Source organism: Egretta garzetta, unplaced genomic scaffold (genome assembly GCF_000687185.1).
Source record: "Egretta garzetta isolate BGI_Z169 unplaced genomic scaffold, ASM68718v1 scaffold641, whole genome shotgun sequence".
NCBI classification, from domain to species: Eukaryota; Metazoa; Chordata; class Aves; order Pelecaniformes; family Ardeidae; genus Egretta; species Egretta garzetta.
In genome coordinates, this window is record NW_009258758.1 from 448869 (window position 1) to 463545 (window position 14677).

At 38.3% G+C, this 14677-nt stretch overlaps 1 protein-coding gene across 2 annotated transcripts in view; it reads left to right on the plus strand.

Moving 5' to 3' along the window:
* The window catches only part of LOC104135608 (macrophage mannose receptor 1), a 55724-nt gene that overhangs the window by 34316 nt on the left and 6731 nt on the right, over window positions 1-14677 (plus strand). For both annotated transcript variants that reach the window (XM_035888992.1, XM_009649277.2), the window contains exons 18-26: window positions 929-996; window positions 2326-2426; window positions 2939-3081; window positions 3828-3942; window positions 5830-5999; window positions 7707-7809; window positions 8686-8915; window positions 10001-10166; window positions 11108-11260. In XM_035888992.1, the coding sequence (XP_035744885.1) occupies window positions 929-996; window positions 2326-2426; window positions 2939-3081; window positions 3828-3942; window positions 5830-5999; window positions 7707-7809; window positions 8686-8915; window positions 10001-10166; window positions 11108-11260 (1249 nt within the window). The remainder of the gene's footprint in view (window positions 1-928; window positions 997-2325; window positions 2427-2938; window positions 3082-3827; window positions 3943-5829; window positions 6000-7706; window positions 7810-8685; window positions 8916-10000; window positions 10167-11107; window positions 11261-14677) is intronic.

Here is a 14677-nt window from a genome sequence, read left to right on the forward strand (position 1 = left end):
GGAGACTCCACAACCCCCCTGGGCAGCCTGTTCCCGTGCTCTGTCACCCTCAAAGTAAAGAAGTTTTTCCTCATATTCAACTGAAACCTCTTATGTTTCAGTTTGTGCCCGTTGCCCCTTGTCCTGTCGCTGCACACCACTGCAAAGAGTCTGGCTCCATCCTCTTGACTTCCACCCTTAAGATATTTCTATGTGTTGATGAGATCCCCTTTCAGTCTTCTCTTCTTCAGGCTGAACAAGCCCAACTCTCTCAGCCTTTCCTTGTAGGGGAGATGCTTCAGTCCCTTAATCATCCTAGTTGCTCTCCTCTGGCCTCTTTCTAGGAGTTCCTCATCTTTCTTGAACTGGGGAGCCCAGAACTGGACACAGTGCTCCAGGTGGGGTCTCACTAGGGCAAAGTGGAGAGGGAGGATAACCTCCCTCGAACTGCTGGCCGCACTCCTAAATGATATTTCCTAGGTGGCTGCGTTTGGTTGCCTGTTTATACTGTCTTGAGGCCAACTTCTTTTAATCAAGACTGCTTAAAAGTCAGATTTGAACTACATAAAACTTTACCTGAGCTGGCTGAAGAGTGGCAGTGAGATGACACAAGGATCTGTATCAATTTATATTCAAATTGTAGGAAGCTTTGTCCCTTGCAATGAATTTGTCAGATGATGTCCACTGCAGAGACTGTGCAAGAGATGCTGATTTCAGTGACTTTCAAGTAAGACTGTGAGAAGTGTTGATATAGTGACCACACCTTTTGGCCAATGGTGAAGTTTGACTGTGGACTGTCACCTGTGAGCTTCTTTAACTTAAATGTTGTAGCTAGAGAATATAGCAATTCATATACTCTGTCAGTCAGATGTATATTACTTGTTATTAATGTAATAGATTTCCAGGATAAAAGGAGGGCATTTATACAATTTTAATCTTTACATTCTAGATCTTGAAAAATGGCAAAGAGGATTCATATTTCATTGGTTTACAACTGAGTGTTGACCAACGGACAAGGTAGGCCAACTAGAACCATCAAACTTGCATTGTGCTATAAAACAAAGAAATCTACTGAGCAGAGCAAAATTAGTGAAGTGCTTGAATGACATTGTGGCCTGTCAAAGCAAATGAGAATATTTTTCCTCTGAATTCAGTGGAACACTCATACTTAGTGTTTTTTGATTACAAAGGTTGTAAAAATGTATTCTGTAGTAAATATACCACAATGTGCCATTATATTTAATCCACTTTTTTTTTTTTTAATCCCATTTTTATTGTCAGGCATTCTCAGCCTACTAATACTACTGTTATTCTGTATTTGATCGTAGCAGGAAAAAAGCTTGATAGGAATTTTGCCCTCAGCTGTTATCTGCCTTGTCCACACTCCAGTAAAATAAAACTAATATAAGGAATTTTTAAAAAGTATTGCTGGTTGATACTGGTGCAAGTCCTTTTCAAGTAAATGGAATTTCTCCTTGACACCACTGGAAGCTAGAGTACATCCATAGACCCTAAAATTTTACTTATTCTTTAAAAATATAAAAGCATTAACTTTGTTTTTATAAATTCACATTGGGTGTACTAGATACGGAAAGTTTTGTTTTACTGTTTGTTTTAAGATTTTGTAATTAGGATGTTAGGTGGGCCAGATCACCTTCTGAAAATGAGGTGTCTCTGCCATTCCATTGTTTTTGTAGGGACCCTAAGATGAATATACTTTTAAGTGAAGTACCTTGTATATGTGCCTGAAGGACGAACCTAGGCACCTCTGTCACTTGCAGTCCAATACGATATATGTCTCCCAATAAGTGTTTAGTTGACTGGTTATGATTTTCTTCTTTACTGTTTGATCTACACAGATGTACAACTTTTTTTGATGTTTGTATTTTACCTTACGGTAAGGCACATTGTCACAGGAGTTTCCTTGTAGGTGGTTTGCCATGCCCTTTTCCTCTGTGTGTGGGAAAGATCAAGCATTTTACTGGTGTTATGAATAAAAATTCTTATCTCTGTAATAGGCACAGGGAATGTATGACTTGGGGAAAATAGTGGGCATCTGGGCTTTCATGTTGGCTTGAATGATTGTTTTGAGTATCGTCCTATCAGCTGCAAAAGTGCCAGCATATTGCTTAAGTACAGAGTAAACACCACTTCAACACATACCTTACGTCTTTGTGCAGAGAACAAGTTTAATACAATTAGCAAGGAGGCGATTGGTCAAAAAAACCTTGTACACCTTAAACTATGAATGGCTATATTAAACATATTGCAAAATTACTTTTTGTAACATGGAAGCAATTCTATTTGTGTGTTAAAGAAGTGTTTTATTGGATTGTTTTTCTTAAGCTGGATGGATGACACTCCAGTGAGTTATTTGGCATGGGCACCACATGAACCTAACTTTGCAAATAATGATGAAAACTGTGTAGTTATGTATAAGAATTTAGGTGAGTTCTGTGTGTTTGTTCCTGAATTTCATTATTTGTGTGTTTGTGTCACAACTTTTTTTTTCTTCTGAGAGGCACCCCTTCCCCCCTTTTTTTTGTTCTTTTACAAAATGTTGTAGAAGTAGACCATAGTATTATATTCAGGACTAATAGTTTTGTGCTCTTGTGTTTACCTCAAGCCTAGCACAGGAAAGCTCTGATAGAGGTCTGTGGTTGTGATTACTATACAACTGTTTTATATTTTTTATTAAAATTGGCCTAATGTGCCACTATAAAATTGATATTTCTAATACCTGGTTCTACACTGCTTTTAACGTTCTGTAATTACAGTGTGTATAAAGTGACATATTTATCCTAGATGCTGATATAGAATGATAATAAACTGAGAGACTCTGGGGATTTGATCTTATCTTTCAACTAAAAGCTCTTTGTGTAAGAACAATGGAAACTGATTTCCATTCAACCAGCTCTGGATGTGGTGTCATACAGTTCCCCATTTATCTTACATTCAGGATTTTGGAATGATATAAACTGTGGTTATCCAAATCCCTACATATGTGAAAGGCACAACAGTTCCATTAATTCAACTGTTCCTCCAACAACATTTTCAACTCCAAGAGGATGTCATCCAACTTGGCTTTCCTTTCATAATAAGGTACTATAACAAATACAGTGCATGTTCGATGTTTGGCAAAGCACTAAATAGAAAACAAGGGAATTATTTAATAACATTGTTTCTTATTAAAGTGAAATATTATTATTTTTTGCAGAGAGCTGGTTGATGCCTGCATAGTTTTCTTTGTTTGCCAGTCCACTGTTTTGCAGGAAAGGTGCTTTTTTCATGCTTCTGATGAAGTGGCAGAAGAGCATATTCAGTTGCAGTTGATGAAAGTAATTCTCTAGTCATCTCTTCATACCTTTTGATATGCATTTCCTAAAGACTTCAGGCAGAGTTCCTGAAGTATTGATGCTTTGATCTTGATGTTTTTTAAGCAAACCATAATGGTTTTTTAGTACTGAATATATTTTGTTTTCCTTAACTTTACAAACATGGTAGGCTTTGTAGAGTCAAAAAAATAAACGAGCAGACTAATATCAGTCATGCATAACTTACCACTGTTAGCTGACTGTCTACCAAAAGTCAGGTTTTGCTTATTTTCTAGGGATTTCAGATCAAATCTAATATGTGTCTTATTGAGCAAAATGCTCTGTTGAGACCTTCAATTTTATATAGAACAAGGACCAACAAAAAAAGCTCATTTTAAGCTGAATGTGGTTTTTCCAGATAAATGCATTATTTTACTGCCTTTTCTCCATCATGCTTTGTTTAACACAGTGGTTTTCAATCTGTGAGGGATATTGGAGTAGAGATAATATAGAGAGAATTTGTTCATGTTTTAGTGTTACAAAATATTTGGATCTACAGAAGATGAACGTGTCACTTGGCGTGCTGCACGAACAGCTTGCATGAATTTAGGAGGAAACCTGGCCACTATCCCTAATGAACAAGTGCAAGGTACTTTGTTTAGTTTTGTAGCAACTAGATGAGATGGCATTTAATCTTTACAGGATGGCTGTTGTATTTGTGTGAATATGGTTAGGATTAGAATAATGACTGCACATCTGATTTTTGTTCCAAAATGTATAATTTTTTGAAATTTAAAATGAAATCTTCACCTGAATCTACCAAAATTTAATGTTGGCTTAGATATATATATATACACATGTATATTATCCTGGCAGCCAAAGTAGTGCTTTTTCTGCTTACACATGATGCCAAGCTGGACCCAGCAAGTTCCAAATGATGTAGTTTCACTAGGTGGCATTAACTCACTGCATGGCTTTCCTATTAACTCGAGCAGAACACCTTTAGGATCAGAACTTGCTGTCTCTGAGCAGCCTGGGGCAGAGGTTTGACTGCTCATACACTTACCCACAACTCGCCACATAGATGTACCATTCTTTTAATTAGAGGAGCTTATTTTAATGAACCTAAGAGCTGCATCCCTGACTGGGGGAGATGAACAGAGGGAAATTACCTTGTGCTTGAATAAACATGACATGCATTTAAATTAAAAAATGGAGAAGATTTTGATAGATGTTAATAACACCCTCTTTTTAGAAATACTGTTTTATACTACAGTGATGAGAAACAGATGTTGCACAACACATACTGTTTGTGAACTCAAAAGAGCATACTGAAAAATGAACCATTGTAAAATAAGTCTGTGTTGTAGTCTGAGCAATTAAACAGTTTAAATTTAGACTGTTGACACGAACTTAGTACTACTTTTGTGTTCCACATGTGAAGACATGAAGAATCAAACTTTCATTTTTTCAAACATAGTTCAATTCTTATCCACCATCATTTCTGCAGTACAGATTTCAGGTGGTTCATGCACAGGGCTTGAATTCTGGATAAAAGAGAAATGAGCAATAAAGCTATTAGCACGAAACTATTGTTATTGCTGGCAGTGTAGGCATAAAGGCTTGAGTTCCTGTTACAGTTTCTGGCAGAACAGCAATGCTAACATTTGGCAAAGAAATCTACAGGTTTCATTTCTGGAAGTGTAAGTTGCATTCATTTGAAAAGACTAAAGGGAGCTGAACGGTTTATAGAACAGACAGAAATTCATCTATTGTTTGCAGAGAAAAGTAAGCTCATAACAATGACTGTAATGATTGAAAAAAGCCATGATATGTTCATTTTGTCAGTGTTTGATGTATTGTAGATTAGTGGGTTGATGAATACTAGCTGACCTGGCCTACTCTATTTGTGAGCTAGCCACACTAGCTAAGATAGATACACAAGTACCTTCCTGGACTGTGCAAAGCTGTGGTAATTGATTTGCTCATGATGAATAGTTCTGTTGAGCCTCATTTTAAGCTTGTTACTTGTGCATTCTGCTCCCTGCTAAGACAGTGCAGGCTATTGCCCAGGTGTTCCAAGCAGAGAACAGTTCTATAACAGCACTACTTGTGCAGGTTGTAGGTGCTGAATGGTGCTGTCTGTATGATGCCATTGGAGGGTAACTGCTCTGGTGGGATTATCAAAAAAGTACATGATCTACATGTCTGAATATTTCTAAGTCAGTTGAGGGACTAGGATTCAAAAATGTCTTGAGACATTATAAAAAGCACTTCTGTCATACTTTTGGGATTCGTTGCAGTATGAGGTTAGATACCCAGCTGAAGTATTTTGCCCAAAGCCACAGTTATATATCTGTTTCCCTGTTCATTAAATTAAAAAGTCACCTTCTTTTCATCTTACCTGCTTGTCAACAGTGAAGTGTTCTGTATTTCAGAAAAAAATATTCAGTATCACCAGTCTCAGTGAGGCCAGACATTTCAACTGTCCTTCATTAAAAATATTTCTCTTTTTCTTTGCCTTCTTTTACACTAGCTTTCCTCACCTTCCATATGAAAGATTTTGTTACTGATACATGGATTGGATTAAATGATATAAATCATGAACTGAGGTTCCTCTGGACAGATGGAACAGGAGTTTACTTTACAAACTGGGCCAAAGGCTTCCCATCAGGACATACGGATTTATACTCATATGATGGCCAGGTAAATAATAACCACAAATTGTTCACTGAAATTTGATGTTAGATTGCATTTATGCATCTGTTGGGATTTGAGACATGCTACTGCTTGACATTACTCTCATACCTTTATACATGTCAAATATAAATCCAAATAGAGTGTATGAGTTTGAGCCCTTGGGCAGTTGCTGTATTAGATGCTGACAGGATCTGTGGAGTGCTCATACTAAGACTGGTTTCAGATTTCAGTTCTCTGTCTCTGTGAAGGCTACACTGTGTTCGCCCCGTGTTCTCTCATAGGCTCTGGTAGTGGGATTCCTGCCTCATGGCATTTGCCCCAAAAGCACACTGAATCAGCACATCCTCCTAGTCCTCTGACGACAGTTGTGCCTGAACTTTGCAGATTTCTCAGTTGGCATGTAGATTGCAAGGGACACTTACAAACATTCCCCTCAAACAGCCATGTCTTACATAGAAGCAAATTCTGCCACATTTGCAGAAAGGACATGTGTCTATAAAAAGACAGCCATTCAGTTTTTATGGAAAAAAAACCCCAAACAAAACACTTCCCGTATTTCTCTGTCACACAAACTGATTTGATAGGTCACAGAGTTCCTCTCTCTGATCTTACATGTTTAGATAGTTCTGTGCTATGGAACCACAGCACATTATAGTACTAGCTCTATTTCTCTTGAATGCCATTTTTAACATAGAAATCTTATTTTTATATATAACGTCTTTTTTCCTGTTTTTGAAAGTAGCACCTCTGAGCTTTTTATCTCTAATGGAGGGAGAAAATCTGGGAGAATTCAGGGTTCGAAAGAGAAAGCATCTTTAAAATGTTACTTCTGGGAGGAACAATATCTATTTTTGTCTTTTTATGAAAAGTAGTAGGATTTCTATTAAGTCTTTTGTGGAAACTTATAAAGTCCCTATTTTATACATTTCAGATTTATTTTTTGTTTACTTGGCCTTAGCAAAAAATAAGTTATCATAGTTAATACAAAATACTATGCACTGTTCAGTTTGAAAGACTTAAATCTTAATGCATTTCACTCACAAATGAAGCGTTTCTCTGTGCATGTCCTCCTGTACAGCAAAACCGAAGGTGTACATAGAATAAAAAAATATGGATGCTTCATTGCACAAAACCATTTGTACACATGTGGCTTTTAAAATTCATCACTGTTTAATATGTGCTAACAGAGCTTCTAGCTATCATGTCCATGTCACTGTAAGGGTGGTACTGACAGATCAATGGCTGCCTTTGAGCAGGAGTTCTAATTTTGCTGTGTGTAGTATTACAGCTTGCAACAATAAATTTGAAGAGATTGATATGTCAGAAATGTTTCATTGCCCATTGAGGATCCAGGTTTTTTTCTGGAGTGAAGTTAACCTGTCTTTTCTACAACAGTTGATTTCACTTCTGTTTTAAATTGCCTGTGGGTTTCCTTCTCCATGCTGTATGCCTGGAGAGATGGGAATATCTGAATTTCTCTGGTCTGCTTATCCACCCCAGCGCTGCACAAGAGAGAGCAACATTAAGAAGTTTGTGAAGTGCAAGAGGAACAGAACATCCATATCATGAAACTTTTAATGCTGTTAAATGTTACAAGGATACAAGAGCAAAACTACAGCATTACTTGTGTCTGAAGATGTAAAAGAGGGATGAAAGTTTTGAATTTGGTTCTTCTAGCTATTTGTAACTGATTTTATATCTTTTTGCCTCGAGGCTGATTGTGTTGTCATGAGAAACAGTCCTGTTAAGGAAGCAGGGAAGTGGGCTGATGAGAGTTGTGATAACAACAGAGGATATATATGCCAAATTAATGCAGGTACTTGTCTTTTTAGTTAAAGCACAATCAAACCTTATGGTTTTTCAGGGAATTGCTTGGGTGTGTGGATTTCAACATCATTTCGCTTCCAATAAATATACATCCACAAATTGTTTTGCAGGCAGGAACACCAGGGTCATGTGTGTCAGAGGTCCAGCTAGAGTCACTACTCTCAGCTGACCCTTCCCAGTAACTGCCATGTTGCTACTTCCTGAGCTGGAATTTAGATCTGCATCTTTGTGTTTAGTATGACCCTTGACCTGATATTTGTTCCATGATTTTGTCTGTCATTTTGTGAACACATTGGCTTTCAAAACATGTTCTGGAAAATACTAGCTTGTACATGTAACATAAACTGTCTGGAGTGCGACTAACTCACCTGCACTGAACTTGAGCTAATTCACCTCCAAAAAGGAAATTAAAAAGTGGTGAAAACCTGGATTTAAATATCTGATTCATTTATAAGGACTGGTCTGTTGTGGACTTTTCATTTTCTCTGGCAAAAAAATCCCTGGAAAACACCACAGTCTCTGAAAAGCATTTCTTTTGATGAAAAAATATTTTATTAAAGAAACTGCGACTTAATCTAATCCTAATTAATTTCAGTAATATTATTCTAGAGGATTATACAGAATGCTCCTTTACTCCTTGTCAGAGGTTGGTTTAAGCAGATCTTTTCCTTTCCACAGTTTTGTAATTGATTTTTACTACTGATGCTGGCTTAAAGAATAGCGCACCTAATCCATGCTGATCAAAAGTAAGGGAATATGAAATCAAGAAAAAAGGCTTTTTGTTTAATTCTATTTGCAATGTCAGTGAAATCATCATCCCCCTTTGAACAAGTATATGAGTATTTTTTCATCCTCTATTTTACAGATGCTGAGTTTCTGCCTACTACAAGTTCATCCCCATCCAGCATTATCCGTTATGGTAACAGTAGTTATTTGTTCATCCATACCAAAATGAAATGGGAGGATGCACGAAAAAACTGCAAACGTGATCAGTTTGACCTTTCCAGTGTCTTAGACCCCTACAGTCATTCGTTCCTGTGGCTAAAGATATTAAAGTATGGGGTGCCTATATGGATTGGTCTTAACAGTAATGTGGTAAGAACATCAGACTAACTGAACATGATGCTGCTTCTCTTATGGACAAATCAGGAACAGAAAAGTCTTATTATCTCTCTTTACTTTAGCTTATTAGTTTATATCTTGGTCTTAGATACTTTTATGTGCTGTCAGATTTAGAGGTGGGAATCCATCCTCTTCCATTACCCTGATTAAATTGTATATATTATGCATATTTTTCACACTTTTTCTCACTCTGTGCACTTCAAAACAAGACATTTTAGGCTAACATCTTGACATATCTCTTTGTATATATGGTGTATTTGAGATAAAATCTACACGTCTTAATATGTACAGCGGAAAGCATTTATTCTAAATAACAATACCTAATTTTCGGAAATAGGATAAGGTGCTGTTGCTATGGCTTTTTCAACAGTTTTGAGGATAGTTGGCCAAGTAATTAATTGGTTTACCTTATTTAATTTTATTTGTCTCCCCTCTCCCAGTTCTTCAATATTTTGATACTTTCTTGATATTGAAATACACCACCCTTTCTTCTTGGCAGAGACATTTGTTCCACATTCACTCCATTTGGTTGAGCACGTAAAAGAAATACAAATGAGTCAATGTAACACACCACTTCCTAAATCCTAAAAGATTCCCCTAGCCTAATCAACAAGGTGATTCACTGAGTTCATCAGCTTTGTTGGGAAATGATTAAGTTTTTAAATAGACTTTAAGTAAAAATAATCTACATTTCTTGAAATTGCGGGGGGAGGGGGAACAGTTAGTACAAAAATTAGTAATCAGACTTACACTCCTACAAATTATTTTTAATTAATTTATTAGTCCCAAATTAACAGTTTTGTTAAGTTAAAAAATAATTCAATGTCACTTACTCTGCATTTGTTTTTGCTGAAAAGCATTTGTTGCACTGCTGTATTTCTCAATGAATAGCTGCTTGTCACAACATAAATTTAAAAGTTTGGGCCATTTGTATTTGTTATTGATTTCTAAAAATAACCCCTTCTAGCAGAAGGTGCTGCATAGACAGACATCTGACTGATGAAGGAATGGTTAATCTTTAGAGTTTATTCATTCATGTTGATTTGGTTTGTTCTTAGACCAATGGGCGTTATGAATGGATTGATAACTGGAGAATGAAGTATACTAAATGGGCTGAAGGGGAGCCAAAGCAGAAAATAGGCTGTGTCTATCTAGACATTTCTGGAGCCTGGAAGACAGGATCCTGCAATGAAAGTTACTTCTCTGTTTGCAAAAAACCTGATGGTAAGAACTTGAATCTAACCATTGTAATTACAATGATTACCTCTTGGAGTTCATTGTGCTGGGTGGTCTGCTGATATATACTTAGATGCCTTTTTTTTATTTCAAGTGCTGAATAGATGAAATCATTAAAATTTACTTGGGTTGAATGGGGCTGCTTTAAAATGAGTGCCAACACATACTAAGAAAGAGCTAGTGGTACTGCAAATAGCCATCACTTTACATTAATGATGTTAGATATATTTTGCAAAGTTTAGACTGACGTTACTCTGCTGTTTTTTCTGACATTGAGTAAGCATGCAAGACCAAAACCCTCAAAAATCAAAAGGTATTGAATGTTAGGTAGACGTCACATGGGTACAGTGTTGAAGTGGGAAGAGCTGAATGACCAAGCTATAAGGTGTCCCAAGGAATGTTTACTTATAACAGCTTTCTGGTTTTTTTCCTTTTATAACTAAGTAACAAATTATATGTGGCATAGAAATGTTTAAGGATACTTCTTCAGGCTGCCTTCTCTTATGTTATTGACCTGAAACTCCTGTTACTGTCATCTGATAATGCCTTCTGCATTCCATGATGTTAGGTCACAGCCCGTATGACCAAATTCATATGGGCCCTGATTCAGCAAAGCAGTCAGGTGTGAAAACACGATTGTGAGTAGAGTTGAGCTGAACTTAAGAACATGTTAAAAGATAAAAGTACACTTGGATTCTTTGCTAAATTACATTTCTTGAGGCTACAGTTGCAGTACTTTTTGTTCATAGATTTAGGACTTTCTCCCATTGTTGTGTTGTTGTAAGCAGTATAGGCTACCAAGGTTACATTTTTTTTAAAGACGTGAGTTTTACGATGTTCGATTTGAATAATCTATTAATGATAAAAGAATGTATAAGAAGTTGTTTCTTTAAATTTTGTACTTTTTAAAAAACTTCTTTTTTAAACAGTTCAAGCTCCCACTGAGCCCCCTCAGCTTCCAGGAAAGTGCCCTGAATCAGAAGGGCACAAGTCTTGGATCCCTTTCCGAGGTCATTGTTACTACATTGAATCTTCATCTACAAGAAACTGGGCGCAAGCATCTCTAGAATGTCTTCGATTAGGTAATTAAATCAAACAACACATATTTTTGACTTGTTTTCCTCTCTGTGGAAAGCTGAACGTGTGCTATGTATTTTTGTGATTTCAAGGATGGTCCAAGTGTTGGACAAGACAGTTGCATCTGATTATTGCTTTAATTTGGGAGGAGATGGAAAATAGCTGTCTACCAGTGCTGCACACTGTCTTTCATGTGGTGCAACCAGGCATTAGAGGAGCTGTGTGGTCTGGAGTGGAGATCACAAAAGTGGAAACTTTGTCCTTTGATCCTGCTAGGAGGTAGTCAGCCTCATCCGCAGCAGTCACTAAATCTTATTTTAATGGCATTTTATGTCTTTTGTATTCCTGATCTAATTTACTCCTTGATTATTGCAGTTTTATGCCACTGGAATGAAAGTTACAGCTCTGTAGGCTGGATAATGTATTAGTAAACTAGTGTTGTTTTCATTCTTACAACTTGCTTCTCTGCGAAGTGATGTAAGATTCATTATGTCAGACTTCATATGTCTACAGCATTGGTGTCTATAACATCAGTGGCAATGTGACATAGGTGTCTAACCTCCCCTGCAAGTACGCAGAGATCTTATTCACGCTGTCAGTGACAGATTTATCTTCACTGCAAGTATATATTGACATTTGGTCAGGTGAATTGCACCCTAAAGTCCACAGACTGGGTTGATTAGGGCTTCACTGATAATAAACCTACCAGTGAAACCCATGACAAATATAGACACCTAGAGCTGGGAAAGAAGAATCTCACTCTTTCTGCTGGTACTCAGGTTCATTCTTGGGTTCTCATGAACTGGTGTGTTGCCAGCTCTAGTTTGAGAAACTAGGATTTTTGAGGGAAAGGTCAAGTTTTGGTATATGTTCTTTAAATCTTTCTATATTCTCCACATCAACATTTGCATAAAATTTGGTTGAAGATACTTGATAATATACTTTTAAACATAGAAAAGCTTCCAAAATACAACTCTTGCTGTAGCCCAGTCTTTAAGACCTCATGAAAATTGTTACAGTGTGACCCATTTCCATACAGTCTTCTGAGTTCTTTTGTTGACAGGACAGATGCTCAGTCTTTGAAAACTGCAATGTATGTTCTTAGTTCTGCATAGCCAAAAGGACCTTGACAGCTGTGCACGTAACAGCTGTTGTCTGTTATCCGAAGTACTCTGCTTTAAGTGGAATGATTATAATTTTGAATAAGCTTGTGCAAGAAATTAAGTAACATTTCTTTGGAGGGCTGAGTTTCTGAAACAGGCTTTCAATAAGAAGAATGGGGCAAATAAATGAAAGAGTTTTAAGGTGAAGTCTGAGAGGAATTGAATGGTGATGTTCCGTGTGATAGCAGGTGCCTCCGTTCACTGACTCAGATTGTTCACAGCTGTCCCACATCTATCTTGTTGGAATCTGCACTTGCATCACTGAAAAAAGGCACTGACCATTTGTTTCAGCATGTGTGGTAAAAGACAGGCATTATGTGGAATTTAAAGTTTCAATGCTCGTATACTTAATGACTTCACGTAACTGACATCCCCTTCCCTTCAATGCTACCCTTAATGTTTCATGGTAATTGTTAGGGTAGACTGAATCCAGCAGCCCAGCAGAGGCAAGGTTGCCATGGCTCTGTGCTCCCAAGTCCAACGAGTGACAAGGCTGAGCATGTGTTCCCTGCAGGTGCATACACACATATACAACACATCTATACATGGATTAATGGCTGGTCACAGAGATCAGCACAGACAGACACATAGAGCACTCACACCCCCAATCTCGGGGCAATCTGCACCAAGACCCTTATTGTATTCCCCTCTCCAGTTCATCAGGAGGAAGGTGTGTTAGTGGGAATATACACAGAAATACAACGTCGATCTCTTCAGCAGCTGGGCTTAGACACTCAGTTTGCCCAGTGGCTGGCCCATGGATCTCGGTGTCCTCAGTTGCTGGGACCTGGAAATATGAGCCCCCACACCCTCATCCTGGCTCCTATTGCTGGTACATACCCCGTCCCTGCCACACACACGCGCTGGTCTCTCCAGTAGTCAATCCCTCATGGTTTTGCCTGTAGAGACATACAGGGGCACACACACATACAGAGCTAGCTGGAACTCTCCTGGTCACCCAGTAGCCATTCCCTCCTTGATCTCACCCTTAGAGATGCACGTACACCAGTGGGTCTCATCCTTAGAGACCCGCAGCACTTACAGTCCCTCCGATACACAGCTCAGCTTGTGGTCTCACCCTTGGTGATGCAGACACACACCTGGCTCACCTACTTGCTGGTGAGGCTGAATTGATATTCCCTAGTGATCAGACACTCACTTGAGTACCTGCACTTGCTCCAGTTGCTGGCACCATGTATGCAAGGGTCTCTGACTCATGGTTGCACTCCAGCTGCTGGTACTTAGAGACCCCCATGCACATACATTCATAGAGAGTGAAGAGTCTCCCACCCATGAAAACAGTTAGAAATAGAGTTTAATAAAAAGATAGGACTATCTGTCTAGGTCAGGCACAGGGCATGGCCAGACAACTGTACTGACCAGCAAACTGTTTATACATGAGCAGTCTTTTTATCCCCTTATTCATTTTCCCATGCTTATTTCTCCCAAATCATCTAGGCCCATCCCTTTCACTGCCTTAGGTTCCTTCCCTGAACATCTCATCTTGTCTTGTGCAATCTTGAAATGCTCTTCTGTACCTTGTCATGTGTCCCGTACCTGTAGGTAACCCCCTTCAGTCTGAAAGGTACTCAGACTTTGACTTGTCTTGATGGGTTTCATGCCTGGATACTAGGGCTGAGGCTGTCCTGCGACAGCCCTAGGAGGGACCTGAGCAGGATGTCGCATCCTCTGAGTCCATAATTTGGGTTCTTCCCCTGCTATTGTGCCTCTTTGCTCCTCTGGTCTTGTGGCCAAAGATTGGCCTTTGATGGGCTGATGGCCTGATGGCTGCTGTAATGGGGTTGGGCTTTGCTCCCTTGTGGATGCCCAGTGTTGCTTTTTATTACACAACCTAACAATAATCAAACATCTGATACCATTCAACAAAAGAGGAACAGTTAAAAAAACATAAAGACTACAGTGAAAAAAGAGGAACGTTCCATGTTCTCTTATATTTTGCTGTCCCTGCTTGCACTCTGGGTTTTGTTTGCAGTTGGACATTTTACAATTATATCTTACCCATAGTAGAATTCTGAACCACAGTAGAATTTATCAGTAGCTCAGCAGTGATTCAAATGGCTTTTATATTTTCATTCTCTGTAACTGTGCCTTCCTTACCCAAGAAAAAATACATTTAAAAATTCAACAGCCAAATCAAAAGTCAAGTCCCAAACACAGCTATCGCTCCATACCTATTGACTGGATTCCAGCCCCACGCTAAAGAGAACAGAAGATGCACTTTCTCCAGTGTCTAATGCC